The sequence below is a fragment of the Gouania willdenowi genome, chromosome 12, assembly GCF_900634775.1.
Source record: "Gouania willdenowi chromosome 12, fGouWil2.1, whole genome shotgun sequence".
NCBI lineage: Eukaryota > Metazoa > Chordata > Actinopteri > Blenniiformes > Gobiesocidae > Gouania > Gouania willdenowi.
The window spans coordinates 18723075-18750934 of NC_041055.1; the positions used below are offsets into that span (position 1 = coordinate 18723075).

At 40.5% G+C, this 27860-nt stretch overlaps 1 protein-coding gene across 8 annotated transcripts; it reads left to right on the forward strand.

Annotated features, from left to right (window-relative positions):
- On the forward strand, positions 1-27835 carry LOC114473280 (pro-interleukin-16-like). Of its 8 annotated transcripts, XM_028462805.1 has the most exons (26): positions 1-202; positions 2643-2889; positions 3010-3253; positions 3962-4071; positions 4510-4606; positions 4822-4965; positions 5504-5609; positions 6810-6958; positions 8066-8176; positions 8456-8570; positions 8853-8926; positions 9792-10026; positions 11361-11478; positions 12380-12512; positions 13204-13291; positions 14236-14432; positions 14531-14644; positions 15322-15492; positions 17600-17656; positions 20690-20762; positions 21434-22075; positions 22145-22395; positions 23178-23305; positions 23442-23574; positions 25146-25216; positions 27752-27835. In XM_028462805.1, the coding sequence occupies exons 1-26, from the start codon at positions 190-192 to the stop codon at positions 27795-27797; spliced, it is 3867 nt and encodes a 1288-aa protein (XP_028318606.1). In that variant the 5' UTR covers positions 1-189; the 3' UTR covers positions 27798-27835. The 8 variants fall into 8 exon arrangements, 7 of the variants coding, with proteins under 7 accessions (XP_028318606.1, XP_028318602.1, XP_028318604.1 ...); XR_003675238.1 differs by having other exon boundaries at positions 21434-22395; positions 23530-23574; positions 27752-27773; XM_028462801.1 differs by having other exon boundaries at positions 21434-22395.
- The last annotated feature ends 25 nt before the right edge of the window (positions 27836-27860 follow it).

Sequence of the window (27860 nt, forward strand, 5' to 3'; positions counted from 1 at the left end):
TGACCTCAGAGGGTTTCCTCTCACAGAAAGGGGCAGTGATGGTGGGGGCTGTGCCTCACTGAGACTCACTGTGTACTATATGCACTAAGGGGAGGAGGTACGTGCACATCTGTCCGGGAAAACCAGAGAGCCGATCTCCGTCCATCCTTTGGACCTTCTGCACCTTCAGGAGGAACTGTGTGAAGCACCATGATCGACTTTGGTGAGTAACTCCAAACATGTGATGAGTTCTTTATCATGAATCCACTGGGACGTGAACAAGGCTCAGCTTCAGGTGAGGAACACCTGAGTGGAGAATGTGAAGGTAAACTCTGATGCTGTGAGTCACACAGACGCATGTTGATAGTTGTCAGTGAGCGTCTCATCCAGGACTGAACTCTGAACAAAGTGTAGCAGCAGTTATTCTCAAGCGTTCACATCATGGTTCAAACTGTGGAAAAAACCATGATAGGACTGAGAACAACAGTCACAGTGTTCAGCTGTAAGCTGCCGCCCTCACACACACACACACACACACACAGCACACTGTTACAGGTTTCCTTGGCTCAGAGGAAAAACTTATTCATTATGAGTATTACTTCAGTTACCTCCAACAGAGACACATTTGTACTGCGCACACACACACACACACACGCATGCATGCACACACAGGCTGCAATAATCCCAGTTTCTTCCGTAGATTCCCTGAGGTTTAGCAAACAGCTGGAGTTAATGACTTAGCATTTACTCACACAACTACTGCGACAGCAACACATTAGCAACTACTGCTAGAGCAACATGTTAGCAACACATTAGCAATACACGAGCTGCACGCAAATGTAGAGAAATGACCAGTTTGTACAGTGAGTGTGAGGATGTATTACTACATCTCTGTAGCCTCACACATTGTGTGTTTTCTTTAGGTCTCCTGCGGTAGCTAATTTAGCTCGTACACGTACCTTGGTTTAAACTGACGTAATAATAAAGTGGTGTGAATCTGAATCTGAAGCTCCACAGGCACTCAACGTTGACATCATGATGACATCATGCGTCTGTAAGTGATCAGCTGTCCTGGCTGGCTTCATTTTCCCCACTGCTTACAAAGACCGGCACAGTTGTTTCATTTCCATAAAATCCATTTACCTCTTTTGCTTCTATTATTTGCATTTTTATCTCCAGTTCAGTAGAAATCTGTCCAAGGTTCCCGTGTAGTTCCATCTCAATTGGAACAGGAGGCATTCTTCTGATAGTCAGATCGCAGCTTGTTCAAATATCCAGGTTGAAGATTCTTTAGGAAACAGCCAGCATCACATCAGAAGACAGATAATCTGTCCTCAAAAGTCAGCCTATCACTAAAAGTCAGCCATCCGGGTCGTGGCAGCAAATTTGTAAGGGTTTTTTCTCTCTACCTTGTTACCGGATCTTTTAATGAACAGCTTGGAGGAAAGATGACAAGAGTAATTCTATTTCTCATGGTAGTTTATTCTAAGTTAGTCACAAGTAAAGTTCATCAGCAGTTCTGCTGTTTGTGCAAACAGAACCGCTCACACACAGGCAAGTATCAGAAGCAAGAGTGTGTCCAGAGAATAGGGAGTAGATATTGAATCTTCTCGGGCTGGGCCTACCCAGTACAATAGTTTGGGCCAGTCATCAGTCACACCTCAGGCCAACCCCTGCAACTGTGATTTCTGAGCCTTTATGTGATATCAACAAAATGTGGGTATGTGGGTGTTGAGTCATGCTGCACGTTGTGGTGCATGTTGTGAAGGGTAAAATGTGTTTCTCAACCGTTGCTGGGAGCATAAACCATCGTCTGATTCAGACTTGGTCTCCACGCTGTCCTCGTGCACATCGATACAACAATAGTAATCTTGAAGCGCTTATCAAAATATAAAATTCTAAAGAAAAAAACATAACAAATCCACATGAACATGCATCAGCTACAGTGGAGAGAAAAAAACTCCCTTTTAACGGGAATAAATCTCCAGCAGAACCGGGATCAGAGGTGGAGAACATCTACTCCACTGGTTGGAGAGCAATATAGAGAGATAGAACATCAGAGAACCACAGATCAGGAACTGTTAGCTCCAGCATCAAGACAATTGAAACAGAAAAGAGAGAGAAGGGCGAGGAGAAGGCACAGACTGCAGAAAAACATGATACTTAATGGAAACACCTGGTGCTAAACTATGTATGTGTGAGTTGAATAAGAATGAGTATGGTGTTGCATGGTGTGCAAGAAGTGTGATGAGTGTGTTACAGGGGTCAGAGGTCACGGCTGTCTGTTATTTGGTTATGTGTAGATGTTCAGGTGGAGGAGATGAGACCACATCTTAACCAAACCACCTGCATTCATCACGGATTGTGTTTGAATGTAATGTTGGTGTTCTACAATAGAATCTGAGTTTTCAGTTCCTATTTTTAGGTTTAGGGCTTTGTTCCTAGTGGTTAGGTTAAGCTGTTATATGATATATGCTTTCACATCAGTCTGCAGGCGTTGGTTCCTCCTGTTCAGCAGCATCACTGCTTCATGATGACTTTGGATTTTTCCCACACAGAGAAATAAATGTGCTTTTATGTGCACTTCTCTCTGCTCTCTGTGAACACTCACACACTCACAGTCAGTCAGCCTGTCCTAACTCAATCCTCTAATTGCTCTGTAGAGCTTCCCTCTCCATTAGGCCTCCAGCCTGGGAGGAGTGTGTTGCTTCCAGCGCGCGCGCACACACACACAGAAGTGCACATTCAGAGATACTCCCACCAGAGGAGGAAAGCGTGCACAACTGCGGCTGCCAGAAGGATGGAGAGGAGACGCAGAGACCAGGAGAAGACCAGCAGCACCAGGACCAGGACCAGGAGTCCATCAACCACTGAGAGAGGAAGGAGCTCCAGGATAGGACTGATTTCTAGGTAACACACACACACACGCACACAAACACACACTGTTGTATTCATTGCAGTAATAGTTCCATTAGTGTGTGGCTGATGTGTGTGCAGACCTGAGACCAGGTATTCCTGCTCTTTGTGCAGGTCCCTGGTTCTGTGCCGTTCTAAGACCAGTGACGATTGTCAGGAAGAAACACACAACCAGGAAGTAAACATGACTGGTAGGAAGTGTCATGTCCACTATGGAGGTCCAGAGGACAGGGACAAGGACAGGGAGTGGAGGAGCAGTCTGCAGCCTGGGGGAAGTGAGGACCACGTCCAGCCTGGAGGTTCATCACCGAGGGAACCTAACAGCAAACGGAGCTTCAGGAGTTCCTTCAGCCTCAAGGTACACACACACACACACACACACACACACACACACGCAAACGCATACACACTCACACGCACACACACACACAGACTCTGTATAGAAATGTTGACCTAAGGAGCTCCATCCATCCATCACTTCATCACTTCATTCATCCACCCATCACCTATCCATCGATCATCCATCCATCTATCCACTCAAGCATCCATCCATCATGCCATTCATCCACCCATCACCTATCCATCCATCATCCATCCATCTATCCACTCAAGCATCCATCCATCACTTCATCACTCCATCACTTCATTCATCCACCCATCACCTATGCATCCATCATCCATCCATCTATCCACTCAACCATCCATCCATCACTCCATCCATCCATCTATCGATCCATCCATCCATCGTGCATCATCACTCCATCCATCCATCCATCCATCCATCCATCCATCCATCCATCTATCCATCCAACCATCCGTTCAACCATCAATCACTCCATCCATCAATCTGTCCATCTATCCATCACCTAGCCATCCATCCATCCATCCATCCATCCATCTGCCATCATTCCATCATCCATCCATCCTTCGATCCATGTATCTGTTCATCACTCCATCATCCATGACCTATCCATCCGTGTGTGTGTGTGTGTGTGTGTGTGTGTGTGTGTGTGTGTGTGTGTGTGTGTGTGTGTGTGTGTGTGTGTGTGTGTGTGTGTGTGTGTAGGACAGTAGTATCTGGAGGATGTGTGTGAGGCCTAATGATGGACCACACAGGGATGATAGCTGTGTACAGACGGAATACAAAGACGACCACGAGGAGCGGGAAATGAATTGGTAAAAAAAATAATCAACACAGCATGTGATATTTGAAATAGTTTATCATGTGATAAATCATTAGAACAAAGATAACATATTAGCATGCAGTGGTGTCTATGGTATGGAAATTTTGGTGGGGCCACACCATACGTTTAATTTGGCAAACAAAGTTCAGTTTGCTAAGTCTAAGTTTTGCTGAACAACATAATAGTGTGTTACACAGATGAGCATAATTCTCCTCTGCACAACAGCGACATCTGGTGGGGCCGTGGGCCACTGGCCCCTAATGCAAAAATGCCACTGTTAGCATGTTAGCTTCGGTTGGTGTATTAACATTAAAAAACACATTACAAGAACACAAGCTGGAAAAGCTTCACATCCATGCCTTCAACAAAGACATTTGATGTTCCAGATTCTAAACCAGTGAAGTGTTTCTCTGCATCATCTCCTCCACAGCTTCCAGAACCCAGACGGGTTGGCTCCCTTTAATCGACACTTCCTCAGCAGCTGCTCATGGACGGATGGAGAGAGGATGAGGAGTGTTCACAATGAGGTAAACAGAGACCTATCAAGGATGTTTGTGTTTTGTGTCCATGATATGGAACTAAAACACCCACAGATCCCCATAGTCAGAGTCAATTACCACAGAAACCAGTCCAGTACTCCATCTTTACCGGGGGACATTCACATTTATTTTGTCCATTCCAGTGTTTGGCTGTAATCAGATTCTACAAACTGTGTAAGCTTGTTGTGTTTTCTGTTCTGTAGGATGTTTCTACATGTGAAGACACCCTCTTTTCACGTAGTGTGACCACAAGCACACAACATCTAGGCCCCGCCCCTCCAGCGGATTGCCGCTCACTGCCCGGATACACAGAAGAAGAGCTTCTCCTCAATAACAATCACCTCAAGGTAATCCCACCTTTTCCCGGCATTAGTTCATCTCATTATTTTTAGATTCAGACTAATCTATAGTCTAATACATATAATAAGTTATCTGTATTGTTGTTTAAAATTACTGAAACGTATCATAAATGTTGCTTTAGCCACAGAAAAGGGGTTACCAGGACAGTTCTATAGCAGGAGTATGCGCTGCTATTCAAAGGTCAAGTCGGGAACCCAAACCATAATCTTTTTCACCACTAGGTGGCACTGTAATACATGAACAAACTCTATACAGGAAACAGATTTCAACCAATATTTTGTTTAATTCAAACATCTGTTTACTGCGCTCAGATGGTTTAGGAGTTTCTCAAAGAAAACAGATTAAAAAAATTAAATCTAGTTCAATTCCTTTGAAACATCTCCTGAAACAGAATGGTCATGAGGTGTTGTTTAGTTAGACATAGACTTGAAGTCAAAGGAGTAAGTGAACAAAAAGTGACTCACTGGTAGTTGTAGTAACGGTGGGCTAACTAGTACTAACTAGTGTGTTTGTTCTGTCCTGTAGTTACCCATGCCAGAGGAGAATGAAGATCAGAATGAAGTCTCAGAAAAGACTGAAAGGACTCCAGAAGATCAGCTGGACTCTAATAGAACACGCTCCACTTCTACCAGTGAGTAGAACTGAAATAAAGGGACTCAGTGAGTCCTGATGGGTTTCACCCTGACACTTCTTCTTCTTCTTCTTCGTTTTGTTTAATGTCGGGTGGTGCTTAGCGTTACAGTTCCATTACCGCCACCTACTTTACTGGAGTGTGGACCAGAAAACTTAATCTATAAAAACCCTAAATCAGTAATTCTCAACTGGTGGGTCGGGACCCAAAAGTGGGTCGCGGGTCTGTACTGGATGGGTCGCGGAAAGCTGGCAGAAAATACTTAATGTCTGTCATGTTGGACTTGTCTTTTATTTTGAAAGAAACTTTTCTATTGACAGGCATGCTGTGAAAAGCATGTTGCACAGCAAAATATATAGATTTATGTTTTTAAAAAGATTATATACGCATGTTTTCAACTGCTGTCTTTGAAAAAAAAAACAAAATTTGGTTAGTTGAATGCAAAAAAAAAAGGGGGTCGCGATTTGATGACCGAGGCAAAATGTGGGTCCCAGGGTGAGACGAGTTCAGAACCCCTGCCCTAAATTATTTTCATTAACTCATTTTCTTTTGAAAAATTTAAACAGTGCTTGATATTTCCCTACCTCAATGTCAAGTATATTGTTAATATTAAATAGTCTCGTCCCATAATTCTTTAGTTCCTTCTGAAGTCTTTCTCTCTGGAGGTTGAACTTCATTTAAACATGTTCAAAGGTTTCTTCTGACCCACAGTCACTAAGTCCTGTTATATGTTTCCCATTAGGTGGGTTGCCTTATTTAAACCAGTGTGTCTTCACCTCAGTCTGGATCTCTGGAGCTTCTTCCTGCTCATTCCATTCCTCCCACTGTTTACTTTATATTACACAAGTGACATCCTTTAGTTCCTTCATCTCAATACTCCTGCCAGCTATACCATCTTGTTTCTTGTAATACCTCTATGAGCTGGGATCCACACAAACTTAACTTTGTGCTGCATATATTGTAGTCTGAAGAATAATTCATAGATTTCATTAAACATCTCTGGTCTGTTTTGAGATGACATGACCTGCAATGACATCTGTGATGATAATTAGTCTGAGCCTATTATGACCTTTTTAAACTGATTTTGTTCCATCCACTGCAATGCCACTACAATAACTAATATTTACATTTAAACTCGGGATGATAAAAGCAAATCCAGCACTTCCTTTCCGTTGTCACCCTGACACTGTTCACCCTCAGATGTTCATCCCTACTGGATCGGAGACCTCGAGAGCATCATCATGACTTACCCACAGCTGTACACCACCCATCCACAGGGGGGCACTGGTTTCTATGGAAACAGAAAGTCTTTGTCCCAGCAGCTGGACAGCCCACGCTCCACCACACAGGTATGGATTATTTCATCCTATTTACAGTATTTAAACAGGAAATCCCAGTGATATTAAAATACTCTTTTTCAAGAAAAACCTGTCTCCAAGATAGGCAGCAGCAAACTCACAAACACACAAACATTGGTCACAATAGAAAAAAAGTTATAAAAGCAAGTGCACGATAATATATCCTCTTAGTTTGGAATTAAAAGAGTTCAGTGAAATTACCTCGGTCAATTTCCAGTCATTTTGTAGCAATTTCTAAAATTTCAAGAGTTCTGTGAGCGGGAAGAGAAAGGATGAGCACTTCTCTCAAGAATAATTGAACAGATGTATGTAGGCAGTTGTCCCAGTGCTGCCTTGTGTATAGAAAAGTTTACCAGTGGGTGCTCCTCCTTCTGATGGACAAATCTGGACAATCCCCTGAGAACAAATCAGAGACGTAGTAACAGAGTCCATCATTTCGAGATGATAGCTATCTATCTATCTATCTATCTATCTATAAAGGCTTTCTGCACAGCATCAAGTCTTGACCCATACCAGTAAACAACTGTGTCATCAGCATATATGTGCATATTAGCATCAGATGCATTTCGACCCAGATCATTCATATAAATGATAAATAAAAGAGGACCAAGTGCAGAACCCTGTGGAACCCCTTATGAACAGAAACATTTGATTCACAGAGTTCTATTACGATCTGTGAACTAGGCAACGGAACGCTCTGAGAATCCTGAAAGAAGTCTAGATTTTACCATATCATGGTCTGCAGAGTCCAAGGCTTTGGACAAATGTATAACAAGTGATGCACACACACTGGTTCTGCTGCTCATTGTAGACAGGGATTGTTCTTAGTTCTTCTATAGCAGGCCAGAGAGTGGAACATAAGTAGAACCTGTGGATCTCATTTAAAGGCTTTCATAGAAGAAGTTAGTGAACACTGTGTGACTGTAATCAGTGTTTAGGTTACATCCACAGTGTGTGGTCACTTGATAAATATGTACACATGTTTTTTATATTAAAGTACAATAAGCAAATTCTTTCATACTTTTTTGAAACATCTGTAAAATGTAGAAATATCCAAACAAGACGTGTTTCTCTGTGGCTCCTCCTCCTTCCCTTCAGCCCATGCCTCGTGCCTCTCGCTCCCTTAGCTCCGCCCACCTCATCCACTCCTGCAGTAACGTCCAAGCCTTCATGATCTGTAACATTGTTCTGATGAAAGGTCACGGCAAGGTGAGAACTACACGTTCATTTTGGGCTCAGAACCCTTCAAACATCATAATAACAACACAAGACAATAACGACACAAAGAAACACATTTTACATCTAAAGTCAACAGCTGATCAGTTGTGGTTTTACACTCATGTAATAGTTTGAGCTCAATCTGTAACACATTGTAATGACACTTGAAAAGAAAACTATGAGTTATAGTAATAGATTACTTCAGGGATTGGATCATAAAAGGTCAATATTTAGACCATGTGGTTCCATCCAGTCTGCGTGTGTTCCCAGGGCCTGGGCTTCAGTATAGTGGGAGGGAGGGACAGCCTCTATGGACCAATGGGGATCTACGTAAAGACCATTTTCCCTGGAGGTGCCGCCGCTGCTGATGGACGCCTTCAGGAGGGTGAGTCTCAGTAAATATTAATATATGTTTCAAATCTAACTCCACAGTCTCTCCATAATACAGTGTGTCCCAGCATGAGGCAGAACTCTGTGACAGAAAACAACTTTTACATTTTCGGTGGATTAAACAGTCTTAGAATGCTAACTAGCATATAAACGGACATCCTGTTACTTGTACAGGATCAAATGTAGTAAAAATAAACCTAGTACACTATGAGATCCATCAGTGGGATGAAGAAGAGTTTATAACTTCAGACTCTCGTTTAATTTCCTTACTGTTCAGGTGATGAGATACTGGAGTTGAATGGAGAGTCTCTTCATGGTCTAACACAGGATGAAGCTCTGCTCAGGTTTAAGGTAAGGCCCCAAACTCTGACATCACCACAACAAAGAGCTCATTTTACCCTAAACCAGGGGTTCCAAAACTTCCCAGCCTCTTTTGGGTCGTGACCCCATTTTGATGTCAACCCCAAAGACAATTTTTTTTCATCTAGACTTAGTTTTTGATAGTTTGTTATACTGTATTACAAATACAGATTAGCCATGATTAGTGGCAACTTGTGCCAGCTCAGATATTTATTTATTTATTTATTACTGCATTTTATTTGAACTAGATTTATATTTTGCAATGTGAAAGTATAAAATTCATTTGTTTAAGATTGAATAATAATAATAACTAATAATTAAAAAAAAAAAGTAAACTCAGGGCAACCCCACATAGGTCCCGACCCCAAGGTTGAAAAACTTGATCTAAACGACACACACTATATTCATTCATTCATATCGTGTGCTCAGCTGCCCCTGATGGGCTCATCTGTTGAAGTTTCAGAAATGTAGGAAGTTCCTACAGTTAAAAACAGGCTTTTTACACACACTAAAAAACCCTGTGAATGTGTCGTTAGTACAAGAGAAAAAAATAGATTTTAACTGTGGAGCTCAGGTCGGACCTGAGCGAAGCATTTTAAAAGGCTTTTCTTCCATTGAAGTGTGTGATGCAGCGTGTAAACTAGTGGTCTTCAACCACTGGGTATCATTGGGTGCTGATCTGTGAACCAGGCTACGAAGTTCATTTATAAATATTTGATCTTAATTTATGTTCCAGTTATTGTGCCTCACATGCTTGGTTAGACTCTGTGAGGTTGTTTTTGTCACACTGACAGAGAAAAGCATCTCTTCACGTTGGTTGAACACCTTCTCTAACATCTCCACCTTCTTCTGTCAGCAGATCAAGAAGGGCCTCCTGACCCTGGTGGTGAGGACTGGCCTGAGACTGGGTTCCACGTGTGGTCAGCAACAGTTGGCACCACTGTGCAGGTCCCAGTCCCTCAGCTCCACCACCACCATGACCAGAACCAGTGCTGACATCACAGACTACAACTACCAGAATGCACTGAGCCTCCAGGGAGTGCCTGTGAAACCAGGAGACCGGGTAGTGATGGACATCTGCCTTCATAAAGGTATCTACACATGGAATCTCCATCATCTACACATGGAACCTCCATCATTTACTTCTGCCTGTTCTCCTCCTACCAAACGTTTCCACAGCAGATCTTTTCTGCCTGAACAACATCAAGACAGGTTTTAAAAATAGAATGATTGTCTCTACAGCCAACAGTGTTTTGTAAACTAACTTCCTGTATTATGGAGAAGATGCTAGCTAGTGGTCCACATCACTGTACCTATCAATGTGTATCAGTCACCAACCTCACCGCTAACACCACTCACTGTAGCATTTTAATAAGCCACACACTGCTATAGAGCAGGGGTTCTCATCCTTTTCAGGCCGCGACCCATAAATTTAAGGTTTCAGAGATCGGGGACCCCCACTGTACCTGAAGGTGGTTGGACACAGACATGAGCATTGACGAACAGTCATGTGGAGACAGGGTCATCTAGGGGGAATAAAGTAGAGGGCTTTTTGGGGGCAATCACTAAAGTCAGCACAATGATGGTCCATTGTTCTATGAATCTGTGATAACCACATTTATTTATTCATCTGAATAAGATCTACTGTTATTCAGGAAGTTTACTATTATTTGGGCCATAGTATATAGTCATCTTAAAGATGGAAATCCCCGTTTTAATCAGAAATAAAAATGGGTTAAAAGTGATCAAAAATGGTGGAAAAGGTAGTAAAATGGGCTTTTAAAAACCACAGAAATTGGTTAAAAGTTGCAAATTAAAGTGGGCAAAAACGGACAGAAAAAGTGGTAAAAGGGTTCAATCTTCAAAGTGTCAGTATTGGCTTAAAAGTGACAGAAATGTGGGTTGAGGCAGTGTAATTTAAAAAGTAGGAACAATTAGTTTAAACTGGCAAATGAAAAATTGTGAATGTGGTTAAACTGGCAAAAATAAGCATGAAATACGGTGAAAAGATGTTAAAAGTGACAATAATGGGTCGACATATGTGACCTTAGGTGGAAAAGTGGTGGAAAGGGTAAACACTTTATAAGTGCTGAAAATGACTTGAAGGTGGAAAAAATGTGCAGAAAAGGAACTGAAATTTGTTGGAGAATTAGCAGAAATGGGAGTAATGTAGCAAAAATGCATTAAAAGCAGCAAAAATATGGCAGGAATGAGTGATGAAAAAAAGGTTAAAATATGGCAAGTTAAGTGGAGTTGCAGAAAAAGTAAAAATAAGCACAACATGTTCAAAAAATATTCTTAGTTTCTTGAAGGCATCTGGGGACCCCCTCCCAGTGTCTCGTGACCCCAAATAGGGTTGAGAACCCCTGTTGTAGATGATTGTTTGGGTTAAATAACAGCGCTAACTAGTAGTGCTCTATCTCAGAGGCGGGTGCTGGTCTGGGCGTAGGCCTGTGCTGCGTCCCCTCAGGTGAAGGCTGTCCTAGGATCTACATCCACTCCCTCTCTCCTGGATCTGTGGCTCACATGGACGGAAGACTCAGGTGAGAAAATTCCTCCATCACTGATTATAATCACCTGTTTATTACCTGTTTACGCCTCAGACTGCTGCTGTCAGAGTATTTTAACATGTGATGGTCAGCACTAAGATAGTCAGGTGTCCTGAGCAGAGGGGGTTTACCCTGAGTCAGCTGTTATGGGCTCCAGGATGCCCCGCCCCCGTGCAGGATGAACAGGTGCATAAGAAGAGATGAGACATGGCTTTGGGCTATTATATGGGAATTATGAAATGTGAATGAATAGAACAATATTTTAGTTAGTTAGCTATTGTTATAGAAAACTGTATTATTATTATTATTATTATTATTATTATTATTACGTCTTACTGTAACTCCTCCCACAGTTTTCAACCACTTTGGAACAGTAAGGTATGAAAATGTGGATAATTGTGACATCTTCAACATTTTCAGTTATTCCACCTTTTTTTCATTTTACTATTAAATTTCCATTAATAGGGGTCCTTTAATCTTTGTCAACAGCCAATAAGGAGCCTAGGAAGGAAATGATTGCCTTTGATGTTTAGTTACATAGTTACAGTTACATAGTTACAGTTTAATAGTTATAGTTACATAGTTAAGTTACATAGCATCAATTACTTAGTTACAGTTACTTAGTTACAATTACATAATTAGTTACAGTTTTGTAGTTACAGTTACAGTTGTATGGTCAGCAGAGGGCAATGCTGGCTGCTGATTGGTGGATTTTTTATCCCCAGCAGCCCAAGGGTTGTGTTTCAGCTGTGCATCCTCACTTGTATGTTCTTCAGGAAATGCAACATTTTCTAGTTACGTCTGTGTGTCATTTCACTGGAGGTTATTTAGACTCCACCGACAGATGTTACACCTGATGTATCCCTCACTGTTCCTCTGATGTTCTTTCCTCCAGGTGTGGTGATGAGATCATGGAGATCAACCACACGCTGGTTTATAACATGGCACTGAACGACGTGTACGCGGTGCTCAGCCAGTGCACAGCCGGTCGAGTCAACATCATCATTAGCCGACATCCAGACCCCAAAGTAATGATGCTAACAGAACACTCCCACCTACTGATCAATCATCTCATGACTAACACATTCTGTCTCTACAGATTAGATGAACATGAGCAATAAGCACTAACTAATCATAATCAATGAGTATTTTCTCACAATGTACGATCATACCTACTGGAATAATAACTTTATAGAGTTTCCTTAGTGCTACGATTCTTAACAGGAACCTCTGATGGTTCACTCCGCTTTCAAAATAAAAGCATTGTTTCTGTTTGGGTTATATGTTGCGCTCACCTGGAACAAGTCACACAAAGGATTTCTTCTAACGGGGTGATATTGCCAAACAAACCACAACTAATAAAAAGAGTGTAAAACCACATCATATCAATACATTTATGTTTAAAGCCTCGTCTGATTTCAGAGACAAATAGAGCTGTGGATCGTCTGCTAAAAGCTAATGTTCCCCAGTAGAAGCAGATATAATGTAAAGAGTAATAACATACAGTAAAGAGTAAGAACGTAAAGAGTTCTCGTCCGTAAACAGCAACCTTTGATTAACTATGAGGAGAGATTATAAAGCTTTCAAACCAACCTTTAATCCCAGTAAGACTTCCTAGTATGAGCAGCAGTAAAGTGTCATCAGCTGAGATTAAAGAGGGATAGAATAACCTCATTGGTTACTGTCTAAAAGACTGACTCCGCCCCCTGTGTGCTGCAGGTCTCAGAGCAGCAGCTGAATGAAGCCATCACTGAAGCTATGGAGAACAGCAAGATGAGGAGAGACAAGAGCCAGTGGAGCATCGACGGTAACAACCAATCAGCTGCTTTCACACACTCACTCACAGGAAGTAGCATTTCATCATTTCCTTTTTTCACTGCCTTTTTTCTTCTTTATTTTCTCCTTTTCTTTTTTTGTGTTTTCTCTCACTCTCTTTTTCTTTCTTTTTGCTTCATTTCTTTTTTTCTTACTAGTGCTGTGCCTGTAGGAAGTCTGTATTCATACATGCATTAGCAATCTATCTAGGCTCCGCCCCCGGTGAACAATTTTATGAAATAATTCATTAACGGTATCATTGCAGTCTAAACAAATCTGACGTTGCACACCCTTGAAACATGCAGCAGCCATGCGCATGTTCCGCAAACAACAGTCACTGTTGAGGTAGGACTGATTACATCATCTCTGTGGAAGTAGGACCAATGTTCCAATGTTTTATTGTTCTAATATTCCAATGTAATGTAATGTAAATGGGTGGGGCATGAGGGTGGGCTCTCCAGTGATTGGCTCTGGTGCGCACGTGGCTACGTGTGCAGTGATTGGCTGGTAGGACCAGTGTTCCAATGTTTTAACTGATGACATCATCACTGTAGAGCTAGGACTGATGACAATATCAGACAATATGACATCCGTCGACTCAAGGGGTGGGGCGTCCAAACAAATCTGACGTTGCACACCCTTAAACCAAGCAGCAGCCATGTTGAAAGTCTCAGGTCAGTCTGATCCTGATCTGCTGAGATATTTGAGGAACACACACACACAGACAGACAGACAGAGCTTTCTTTTCTTTTCTTGCTCTTCCTTTTTCTTCACCCTTCTTCCTTTCTTTCTCTTTTTTTCTTATTTTCTTATCTCTTGTCTTCTGTTCTTTGCCAGTCCACAATATGTCGTCAGACCCTAATTGATTATTTATTTATGAAGTGTGATCAGAGTAAGCATAAATGATATATTTTGATCACTTCCTGTCTGTCCCAGGCTTACGCAGAGGCGAGTGTCGCTCACACAGGTGGGACAGATGTGAGCGATGTGTGGAGAGGAGCTGCAGTCACTTTAATGTTGGTCGACCTCACAGAGCCATGACGCGTTCCTGCAGTGACAACAACAGTAACAGCAGGGGGCGCCATCACCACTGCCTCACTCTGAACACGCCCTCCAATGGAGTCCACAGCCAGGTGGCGCCCCCTGCTGCTCCTACACACTCAATGTTTATCAGCCTTTATTCTTGGCATCACATGAACAACTTTCCTTTGGTTTGTGTGTTGGTCTAAAGTCTGTGACAGAGACCTGGTCTGAAAACAGACTGTCAGTGCCCGTCTACCTCCATGAGGACTACGACATCCCTCATACTTCACCTACTGCCTGCTCCATGCACAGGAACCCCAAGGTCTGTGATTCTCACCGAGTCTCATTGTGGAGCTGCTCATATAACAACACACACACACACACACACATAAAACACGTGTTTAACGAGCTCTGACGATGGAGAGAGTCTGAAGGAGTGATGATGAGGTGAATGTAAACCAGTGGTTCTCAAACTTCCTTGGGTGATTCCCACTATGAGCGATGGTGAACTATCTGCCATGTTTCAGCACCAAGGACAGCTCAAAGTCACCGCTAATTTAGCCACAATCAAAGGTCACTAAACTTTCGGAACACAAAAACCCACAACTACAAAATATCTACAAACTTTTACACCCATAACGTAAGGTCTTAACTCCTCTAATGAATCAGCAGCACAGCAGAAAATGAAAATGAAATGTGTGCTTACCAGTGTCGTTTAAAGAGAGAGAGGTACGACAACGGAAGTTCAAAATGCTTGACCGTCACGTGATTCATGAAGACTCAAACAGTTCCCAGAAGTTATTGGAATTCATTCATTCCGAGTGACATAACTGGAATTTTTGGTCATTTGTCATCAATAACTGCATTGATTTACAATATTTATACAGTACACCATCATATGTATGTGTATATAATAATAATGGCACTGGTGAAAGGAACGTGTGTATGTTTTAGTGATGGTTCTGTGTGTGTTCTTATTATGGTTCTATATTTGTTCAGTCCAGAGTCCAGGCCGGTCCTCGTCATCACTGCAGGATTCAAAACATGAGCAGGGACGAGGACCACACTGGAGGTTCCGGCAGCTCCAGTGGAGGATCACCAGTTAGAGACGAGCAAGAGGAGGAAAAGGAGGGGGAGGAAGAGGAGGAGGCTGCTCACAGCAGCTGTCAGGTGAACAGAACTGCTCGGTTCTTCTGGTTCTACTGCTCTGTTCTGTTTCCAAACCTGCTGTTATAACATCCTTTACTGCAGTGTAAAGGCAACTCGTCATCATCATGATCATCACCATTACATAATAAGAACATAACTAATGTCAAATACAATAAGTACTAAAGTGAAACATGCATAGAAACCTGTTTATCCTTCTACTGTGTCATCAATGCTCGTTTAAAGAGTTAATTCCCCTAAAGCACTTGTGTCAAACTTAAGGCCTGGGGGCCAAACCCACCCCTTTAGAGCATTCAATTAAGCCCGCAGGAGACAGTAAAAATGACAGAGAAAACATGAATTATTGTGTAAATTACCAAAAAATCCAGTATATCTTCACCAATTTAATAAAACTCCACAATATTTTAGTTGCTTGCATTTTTACATCACATGATCATTATTTTTTTTACAAATCTTGCAATTTCTCACAAACAATTGCACAAAATTCCTCTAAATTACACAGAAATCTGTAACAAAATCAACCTTTTTTTAAAGGGGATCTATCATGCTAAATCCACTTTTTTAGCCCTTAAATGCATTTTGTTGTTTATTTGGAGTCTCTAGAAGTACTGAAAAGTTTTAATTAGTTTCTTCAGGTGCTGCTGTTTTGGTTAGGGATGTCCCTATAGAACTTTTTCACTTCCGATGCGATACCGATATTACAGCCTTGAGTTTTGGTCGATACCGATATCGATCCGTTACAATATCAGCACGAATCATACATACTTTTATTACTCATTTTGTTGTGTGGAATGTTAGAAAAGGCTTGATCAAGTGATGTTACTCAAACAGAGAACAATAAGAGAGAAAAACTGACCCATTTAATATTTACCAATTGGTTACATACATTTGAACATAATATCTACAGTATTCTGCAACTGAATTTATGTCGGAGATTTTAGATGCTGTCTGATGAAATCCGGTATTGGTTTTCTGGCTGATAACGGTTTGTTCCGCGTTCTGGATTTTCTAGGTCGACTGTTACGCACTTCACGATTGTCTGTGGCTCCGGTTGAGGCTTGATTCGTCCGAAACGAGCAAACTGTTGCTTCCAAAACCTAACGTGAAGCTAAAAATTTAATCAAAATGAAATAAAAGGGATGATGGGCTTGGTTGAGCTGCGACGCCAGCGCCCCAAACTAAAGTTTTGGGATGATGCGTAATTCTTAAAGAGAGTTGAATCACACCCATTCTAGGGTGGGTTTCGTTAATTATTCAAAGACCACTTTCGTAATTGGGTGGTCTGTTTGGTGGTCTCAGCTTGTAGGCGTGTATGAGTTCATGTAGCATGAGTGGTGACGATGACAGACACACAGAGGGGAAAATCCTAGAACTAAACATAAACAATCTCAAATTGTGTTTTCAATATCATATTCTGATTATCGTTCAATTTAATACCAGACGTGGGTATGACACATAACACAGCATTGCTTCATAGTAGTTTTTTGAGTTTTAACGGGGAATTTTCTTATTATAGACCATGTTATGCTTCTTTTTACAAAATGGTTAAACAACAGATGCCTTAGCTAACATATGTGGTGTTTTCTGGACATTGTTGGACACTTTTGTACATTATACCGGTTATTAGCTTTCTGTTGATTGTAGAAATGACCTGAAAGGAGCTGCATATGACAGACAATATGTGCAATTTCAATTTCTGCATGAATCATTACAATATTGTTTCCTTTTCTGATTTTTAGCATAGTTTAGTTTACAGGATAAACTTTGTTCTCAGTCTTTCAGTTTGGAGTGAAAAGTACTAGTGTTTTTTCCACACAGCCCTGGAGGAGGCCTGGGATGTGTTTGGGGGTTACAGTGGTCACCGCAGGGGGTCAAGGATCAAAGTTTTGATGTCCTGGGAATTTACAGTATACCCAAAAGGCTTTGGTTTGAAGAAGGGGGTTAGGATGTTTGAAGAGGCCAAAAGGAATCTTATTTCACGTGGCTGGGGGTCACACTGGATACATTAACTCCTCCCTGCATGTGCTGCCCTGTCCCATTAACTCACATGTTCTCCTGAAGTTCTCCACAGCGTCTTCTAACTCCTTCCCTCTCCTTGTCTCCGTTGCAGCTCTTCAGCAACATTTTCAGAGCCTTTCAAAAGATCCTGAAATTACTCATGAGTAATGTATGTGAAGATAAGAGACATTTCCTCTGTTTTCCTTCTTATTGCATGAAGTCTGCTTTTAGCTTTGCATCTACAGTATTAGAAAAACACACGTCTACAGTAGCTTTCTGTAGTTTAAATTATTACTTTACTGAATAATTTTTCAGTTATAAAACACAGTTGCAGCATTAGTGATGTTCGTCTGAGAGCATTTAAAGTGGTGATCAGGAAGGTCGCATTTCATCTAAATTCAGTTTTTAAACAGAAAAAGAAATAACAGTCCTTCATAGAGCAGAGCATGAACATCACAGCAGCATGAACAGATGGAAAAGGCTAGTTAGCACCTGCTGTTTTTGAGTGAGAGAGCAGATTAACAGTATCCTAATGTTAGGCTGTAAACACTGAGCACAAACTGAAGGACGTGAGAGAGACAGAAACATTCACCCTGAAAACAGCATTAAAGACGCCTCCCAAAGTTTTACTTTAAAATCATATTAAATGTTCACGGTTTCACTTTAATTAGAGGCTTAAAAAGGTTTCAACATGAAGCACTTTATTTCTCCTAATTTATGCAATTGTTTCATTTAAAGATGGTTAATTGAACTTTATCAGCAGTATTTAACTTGACTAAGTACTAACTACATCTGTCTATATGTAGATTTTAGATGGAGCTCATTGGTGACTAGAGCTCCTGATGGCCTCTCACATGGTCCATGAGGGTTACCTGGTGCCCATGGGCCCCGTGTCTGTGACCCCTGCTATAAAGAATACTTTCAGTTTGATTAATACATTTACTGTAGTTTAACCAAAGCTTTTGTTGAACACAAAGAGTGTAAAAAACTTTACATTTCCTTATACCATTTATTTACTCTCACTGTTGGTTTATAACAGCAGGCTAAAATGTGCAGTTAGTTGTTAGCATTAGTTAGCTAACATTAGTTAGTTGTTAGCATTAGTTAGCTAACATTAGTTAGTTAGTTAACGTTAGTTAGCATTAGTTAGCTAACATTAGTTAGTTTGCATTAGTTAGTTAACATTAGTTAGTTAGCTAACATTAGTTAGTTAACATTAGTAAGTTAGCATTAGTTAGTTAATGTTAGTTAGCATTAGTTAGCTAACATTAGTTAGTTAATGTTTGTTAGCATTAGTTAGCTAACGCTAGTTAGCATTAGTTAGCTAACATTAGTTAGTTTGCATTAGTTAGCTAACATTAGTTAGTTAACATTAATTAGTTAGCTAACATTAGTTAGTTTGCATTAGTTAGCTAACATTAGTTAGTTAGCATTAGTTAGCTAGCATTAGTTAGTTTGCATTAGTTAGCTAACATTAGTTAGTTAACATTAGTTAGTTAGCATTAGTTAGCTAACATTAGTTAGTTAGCATTAGTTAGTTAGCATTAGTTAGTTAGCATTAGTTAGCTAACATTAGTTAGTTAGCATTAGTTAGTTAATATTAAATAGTTAGCATTAGTTAGAATTAGTTAGTGAACATTAGTTAGCATTATTTAGTTAGCTAACCCCAGTTAGTTAATATTTTATAGTTAGTATTAGTTAGTTAACATATTTAGTGAGCATTAGTTAGTTAACATTAGTTATTTAGCATTAGTTAGTTAACATTAGTTAGTTAGCAGGGCTGCCAAGTTTCAGATAATGAGAAGAGTGAGACTTTTGTGACATGATGCGTTCTGGCGGGGGAAAAAAATGTGGCCTTTTTAAAAATGGCTTTGGCTTGTTTTAACGTTGATTTCTACCTTAAGACTGATGTCCTCACCTCCATGCCAGCGGCTCTCTCTGCACTGAAATTAGAAAGGAAAACTAACAAGAATTTTGACAAAACACATTTATTTGTCAATATTTCATTTCAACCAACTATCCATCATTTAGCTGGGGACATGTCTCATATTGTAGGTGTTTGTCACAGATTTTGATGCCATGATGACAGAGGCAGGGGGCTCCCACTTAAAACACTGTGGCCCAAGGCAGTGCTACCTTTACCTCAGCTCTCCTTGTCTGCAACAGAAAGGAGGTCATTTAAAAGCTAATCATGTAAAAAAAACATTGAAACATTTTTGTTACATACTATTACATACAAAAATAATCATAAGAACAGTTCAACGAACATTAGATTAAACAAGGCATTTGTTTCATTTACTATGTATTTATGCTGATATAACCTACAAGTGCAATTCACTGACTACCAGTGTTCATAACACTGGTAGTAGCTTAATTTAAGTTAATGTCTAGCACAGACACACACAGGAGTGGGCGATATTGGGAAAAATATCATATCACAGTTTATTCTTTGTAAAATCAAGATCACAATACGATTTTTTTAATTCAAATCATTTAAACTATTTTAAAGTTAATTATTATAAAATCCAACCAATTCAATTACTTAAAATCACTGCCCAAAATAGAAAAAAGGAATAAAAGATCATTTAAGACAAGGTAATTTTCAAATATTTTTTTTAAAATGTATGTAAGCAATTTATCAAACTGGTTCCAAGTACAATTAACATCAAACAAAAGGGATCACATGTTCTTATAGTCACACACTATCTTTTTACTTTGTTTAACTAAAGTAGTGTAGCATTAGCATCACTTGCTACATAACAAGGCGGCATATCAGTCTAGTGATTTCTATTTGTTACTGAGGTAACACACTCATATTAATAAAATCCTACTTTAAGCAATGTTTGAATGCCTCATTTCACAAAGTTTAGACAATAATATCCTTTACAAGATAAAACATTACTGTTTTGGTTACACTACAACACACGCTCACACACACACACAGCAATAACAATTAGTTATTAGTTAGTTAGCATTAGTTAGTTCACATTATTTACCATTAGTTAGTTAGCATTAAGTAGTTAGCATTAATTCATTAACATTAGTTAGGTACCATTAGTTGGTTATCATTAGTTAGTTAACATTAGTTAGTTAACATTAGTTAGTTAGCATTAGTTGGTTAGCATTAGTTATGGTATATTCTTAGCCTTTTCACTTAGTTCTATTGAAAATGTAAATAAATATCACTTCCTGTTTGTCACAGGAAGCTGAAGGATTGAGAGAACAAGGCAGTCGTTCTGATGCGTCAACATTCACCGATAACCACCTGCACTCAGGTAGGAACACTGGAGACATTATGGTTTATATATGTGGTTCAGTGGTTCAGTATGTGCATGCTAAAATAAACATTTAGCAACAAACAGCGTTTAAAAAACGTATGTGAAGTTACTTTTGACCAGATTTACAGCAATATTTTACAAATATTGCTGTAAATCAATGTCAATGTTAAATCAAAACCTACATGTGAAATCAAAATCTAAATGTTAAATATTACATCTAAATCTAAATGTTAAATACTAAATCTAAAAGTTAAATATAAAATCTAAATTTAAATGTCAAACCTAAATTTAACATTTAAATGTGCGTCCGTGCGTGTGTGTGTGTGTGTGTGTGTGTGTGTGCGCGTGCGTGCGTGAGTACAGCTTCTGGATGGGTTGATGTAGTTCTTTTCATTTCATGTTAAATATTACATCTAAATCTAAATGTTAAATACTAAATCTAAAAGTTAAATATAAAATCTAAATTTAAATGTCAAACCTAAATTTAACATTTAAATGTGCGTCCGTGCGTGTGTGTGTGTGTGTGTGTGTGTGCGCGTGCGTGCGTGAGTACAGCTTCTGGATGGGTTGATGTAGTTCTTTTAATTCAAACTCATGTCATTCCAACTCATGCGCATTGGTAGAGAATGTGATGACTCATCATTGCTGTGTGTGTTTGTTCTTCTCAGTGGAAGCAGGACTTCCTGGTGCAGTCTTCTGCTCTCGTACACAGAGATCTGCTCCGAGGAGGCAGACGTACGTGGAACAGGATCAGGATCAGGATCCCTGGGTTCTCCTTGCTCAGACTTCTCTTGAAGCCCGACCTGAGATCTGCTGCCCCCCCTCTGATGCCATGAACCCACAGGAGAACTCCCTCGTCATTGACAGCTCAGTGAACTCATGTGATGCTTCAGTTCCAAAGAAGGGGCCCCCAGTAGCCCCCAAGCCTGCTTGGTTCCTCCAGAGTCTGAGGAGGATCCAGGACGAGCAGAACCAGAGGAGACAGAGGAAGAGTGAGGAGCAGCTCAGTGGGATCAGGTCTCGTATGTCCATCAAACAGAAGATCTCGTCCTTTGAGAATTTCTCCTCCAGCTCTGGCAGAGAACAGCGCAGAGAGCAGCATAGAGAGCAGCATAGAGAGCAGCACAAAGAGAATCACAGAGAGCAACATAGAGAGCAGCACAGAGAGCAACATAGAGAGCAGCACAGAGAGCAACATAGAGAGCAGCACATAGAGCAACATAGAGAGCAGCACAGAGAGCAGCACAGGAAGGAGAGACATCAGGAGATGAAGAGACAGAACTCTGCTTCACATCAGGAGGTGAAGAGAGGTCAGCGTGTGTCTGATACTGATGGATCGCTTCCATCAGCTCCAACCAATCACAGCTCGTTCTCATCAGCTTCAGCTCCGTCCACAAACGGCGTCACCCTCCCCCCTCCTACAACGGAGAACCTGGATCTCCACAGGACCTCATCATCTGATGTCCTGTCCATTCGTAGTGAAGGAGGCGATCTGTGGGGCGGGACAGAAAAGAGACAGGGGCGGAGCCAAGGGGAACTACCCAGGACCAATGGGAACAAAGCTCCTCCCACACAGAGAAAGCCCCTGGAGTCAGATGGACTAGAGACAATCATTGCCATCAGTAACCAGGTATGAATATCTGTAATAGATTATGATGTTCTGATAGAATAAGAGTTAGTATCAACATTAAGCTTTGAATGATCACTGTTTAAACATTTAAACAATAAATCTAATGAACTAAAGTGTTTGTCACCAACGTCATAAAACTACAGTTCAGTCAGCATCCCTTTAGTCAAATTGTTTTGTTTAGCATGCAGTTTAAAATTGGCAGTAAGATTCTGTTCTGGGACCTCTCTGCCATTCCAGCAGCTGTGTGGAAAGCCTGAAGCGAAGGGAGCTCCCCCTCCCTCTTCCATGAGCTACATGCAGAGGCATAAGCAGAGAGAGCGGTCAGCAGAAGCGCAGAAATTTGATGCCAACAGGAGACACTGTTTAATTAGACAGATGAGGGGGAGCTGGGGTGGGGCGGTGGGGTTGTGAGGCATTTGCAGACAAAACGTACGGAAGTAGGCGTGTTGCCATGGTTTAAATACAGCACCGTGACTAACTTTAACCAATGGGAAGCATGGAACATGATTAGCTGTATGATTAACTGAATTTAGGAAGCAGTTGTTAACAGCTACTGTCAGCTGATGGAACTGGGCTAGCTTGACTTCTGTGCGTGCCTGAACTAACGCAATAAACTAATAATCTCAAATCAAACAGTTCAACATTTGTCCATGTAGTCAACCACAGGCTGCATTAACTACGTTTACAATTTTACATGCAATAAAAGCATTTCCTATTTTTTGTTTTATTATTATTATTATTATTATTATTATTATTATTTACTATCTTTGTTTTTGTTACAGGTGTCACAGACTCTGATGACCCTCCTACCCACTTCCTGTCATCCAGACCTTCATCCTCCATCCGTGGATGACTCTTCATCAGCTGATCTTCAGGATGTGGATTCCTCCCATAGAGGGTTTTCTTTCAGGTCAGACGTGACTTTGTTATCATTATCATTCTCTGAAACAAAAAAGTGAGATGATCATCTATGACTGAGAAAAGCTTCCTGTTTGTTGAGTGGAATGTCCAAGTGGATATCCTGATGTTGGATGTGTCACACACAGTCTGGCTGCACTGAGAAACGAGGTTAAAGGGTCTCCATCATCTCCAGACCTTTCCATCCTCTCAGCTCTTCCTTCTCACTGTTTACAGAAGATGAAGCAGGAAGTCCACTCTCTGGACCAGGACACACTGAAGGTAAAACACATCAAACCCTTATTTACATCTGAAAACATATGTGCAATGAAGCTAGAGTTCCACTTATCACACTAACTTCCAGGATTTAATCAGTGTGTGCTGTCCTACGAAGCTCGCTAATTTCTTAAGGAGCTAAATCACCATGGTAACTTAGGCTGTATGCCTAACCTGGTCAGGACCAGGTTTTGTTCTGGCTAGGATCTTAGCGAGTGCAAAAGTCCCGCCTCCTGACCAATCAGTTATCTTAGATAGCAAGCTGTCCAATAAACGGTGATGTGTAAACACGTCACTGTGTGGATCTGATCTGACTGCTGACAGGAGAGAGAATATTTAGACATTGATGCAATCCTTTCATTTACCGATGAGATCCTGTAGGAAATATATAGATTTTTATCTGATGGACTAATAAAGTAAAATAAGTCAGCTGATAAAGCCTGCGTGCATCGGGCACTTTCAGACTGATAAATTAATGAATTAATTCATTTATTCAGTCATGTATTCTGGGGTAATGCAAAGAGCCTCAGTCATGTAAGATGATATAAAATATAAATATATTCCACCTTATGATTTAGGTTGATCAGCATGAACATAGCATCAGAGCCACAGACAAGTCAACAGAGAAAGTGAAAATGAACAGTGTATGTTTATTCTCAGTTTATAATCTCACTAATTGAAGTATTAACACTTGTCAATTCCTGCATTAATATTGGTCTGATTGATGTGTTTTAATTCTTCATATTTTTAAAGAATTATACTGCAATTGTGACGTAAGTTGCTCAGTCCCTCCGTGATTGTGATTGGTCTCACACTGTAATATCCACCTCCGTCACAAGAGCGCGCCGGTAACCAGACTGAAATCAACGCGCTAATTAGCTTATTGTGATCCAGATTCGTAGGAAAACTTCTGTCTGATGGACAACGTTTGGTTAGGTGAAGCCCGCTAACAGAGACAAATCCAGGATTTAATTATCTAGCTTCGTAGCATATCCCCACAGAGTTTATCTGGGAGGGAATATGGGTGAAATGTTCTTTGGAGTCACATTTGTGATGTTGTAAATACTGTAATGTAAAGGTAGCAGTAGCTAGCTTAATGTACCATGTTAGCTGTGCTGTATGAGCAGCATAGCACCTAATGTTTGTTTAACATGGGGTTGAATGACGAAGGTCTTTTTGTGGTAACGGAGTGGAATGGACAACATGTGTCCCTAATAAAAATTTCCCCCTCATAAGAGAATATTTAAATAAATGATGATCGTTTCCTTACAATATTTATACAACCTGTTCCCGTGATAGTACATTTTCACCTTATAGTACAGTCACATGTCTTTACTTTGGTATCAGATGAAAGATAATCCTTTGATGTTTCACTATTGGTGCAGTGACTCAAAACAGGTCAAATCATAACGCACTAATGTCACATTCTCTAGCTTTTAGTTTGTAGGAGGAATAACTATCAGCTGTAACATCCTGTTTCACACAGTAAGGGACTTAAGGTTTTGATCATGTTTTTTATTTCATGTACAGTAGGAAAAAGGTTAGAGATGTGCTGACTCAGTGTGTCTGTGTCCCAGAAGCTGAAAGACTTCCAGGTAGTGATTGTTCAGAAGGAGGAAGGAGTCGGGCTGGGAACAAAGATCCTTCAGTAAGATCACAATGCTCTCATGGATTGTACATTTACATGTCCACGAACACATGTGGCTGATCTCCAGTGACGTGCCGTGACCACTAAGGTTGGGTAGGCACTTTGCAAATTCAAATCAATTTTATTTGTATAAAGCAATTTCCAACAAAGTCATCTCAATGCGCTTATCAAAATATAAAATTCATAATAAGAAAGAAAAAACCCAACAAGATCCACATGCACAAGCATTTAGTCATCTAACAAAATCAACATCGTAAAACACCATTAAAGAAACATAAACAATTAAATAATATAGCCTCCATACTCTCCCAACAAGATATAGCTCATGACATGGCAGCACATCCGTTGTTTGTGTTGGAAACACAGAAACACGGAGAAAAAGACAATAACAACAACTCGGAACAGCCTCAGCGAGGAGCATCCACAAAGCCATCCTTTTGTTCCATTCACTGTGGAAAGTATGAAACATTTTCTGACCTTACCTTTGCTGAAGCTCTGGTAACTCAGGTGTTGGTCTCCCATCTTTTAAAAGCTGTCGTTTTTCCGCAAAAGAAAGTTTCTTTATCGTCTTTAGCGCTGTCATCCTGTCTGTAGTGTCATCCCGCCCACTAGCTAGAGAACGTTGCAGCAGCGGTCACATGGCATCGATTCACTAATGTACTGTGAACTTACGTATAGCATTTAGCATAGCGCGGTTACGTCCAAAGGCAACTCTCTACGCTGCCCTTGGATGGTTGTCATCTTGGGGACCTGACTGCGCATGCGCAAACACGTAAAAACACGCAATGGGAACGGAGGCAGAGAAGCAACGTGCCTTTGGGCCTTTGGGGGCGTGGCCTCCCTCTGCCTTACAGCGGAGTGAGACTGTGCAGCTGTTCCAGGAAATAGCGCTGTTTAGTAATTTGGGCTATGAAATGCACAAAATGCGGACACTTTCAAACTTATTGGTCCTGTAGGCTGTTGGAAATGGAAAAATAAATAATTTATAATTATATTATAATTAAAACAAATAATCAAAATATCAATTCCCCCTTGGGTAGGCACTGCCTACCTAGCCTACCCTGATGGCATGTCACTGCTGATCTCATCATCACACTCAGACCTCCTGTGTCATGCCACACGCTAACATTCACAGTAACACAGGGTCATTACAAGTTCGTTTTAACAATTTTACCAATTGTTCCGTGATTATTCAATAGTCACACTGTAAATCTCTAGTTTGATATGATTAAATGCTTTTTGAGATATGGACAAATTAGTAAGGGGGGTATGTGTCCTTATTTTTCTTTCATTTTCAGCCATTTTCACAACACATAGGAAACTGAAATTTGCTGTAGTAATACAGCTCCACCTACTCTCTCAGAATATACAGAGATCTGCTATACATCCAATCTGGTGAACATGCCAGCTCCTCAAAATAGTTAAAAAGTTAGTGTGTTTGGGTCTGGAACATATTTGGGCCTTCAGTAAACAACTTAGCATATGCCTCAGCTCCCTGTATCTTGATCAGCATGTACATAGACTGTTCACATCCCTAATGATTAGTCAGATACTGTATATGCGTTGGTTCTTGGGTGAAATGCTCTGAAAATCTGAAAAACATACTCTTTCACTATTTTCATTGGCCCATAACTGCATGTGAGAATATAAGAAAAAAAACAGATCTCTGTTTTAATTTATAGTATAAAGGTTACTCTTTATTGGGACATAAAACAAATTTTCTTTATGTGACTTTTTAATTTTTATTTTGGATCCCAACTTGGGTATTTCACCACTCGTGAATATTGAACATCCTTTACATGAGGCCATTGTAGCTTTGCTCTGTAGCTGTATTACTTTACCAAATTTTAGTTTCCTATGTGGTGTATTTCCTTAAGTTAGCGAGTCATCATAGACTGTTGAAAACTCACAAACCCTGAGGATAGAAGTCCTTTTGAGTGGGAGTCCTTCAACAGCCAACTTCAGCCATCAGAGCATGTCAGCACACTGTTTAAGGGAGAATAAAGGTCCCCCTTCTTCTCTGCTTCATTGTCTACTACCAAACCTCAAAGTTGGAACTGTCGCCCCCGGTGGTCACAGATCTTTTAACTGTTTTTATCCTCTTTCTGTAGATAAAAGAGGTTTACATCGACATCTTTAACTTTTCCTGTTTTTTTTAGAGCAACCAAAAGCAGCACAAGTTGTCATTGTGACTGAAAAAGCTGCTAAATTATCTACAAAGCAGGTTAAATGCTTCACTCCAGTAGAAAACAATGGGATGTTTACAGGTAGTAAGGCCATGTGACATCATCAATCACATGATTTCAAGATGGAGGAACACAGGCTCTAAAACTATAAAGTATTCCCATTTTTAAAAGTTAATAAAATTAATTTGGTGCATAATAATGTCTTTAGTTAGACATAGATGTACGAATAAGGAAATTTTGAAGGTTTTAGACCACATTTATTAAAAACAGTGGAGGATCCCTTTAATGCGAGGATGACACGTGTCCCCCAGACTGTGTGAGAACATTAACCTTCATGTTTCCTCTGCAGGAACAGACAACCTCAGGAGGAGGAAGTTGTGACACCCAGGGCCTGACTACGCCCCCGACTGTTGAATAAAGAGCTGTCCTCAAATATGAGACACTTCACCCACATTGCC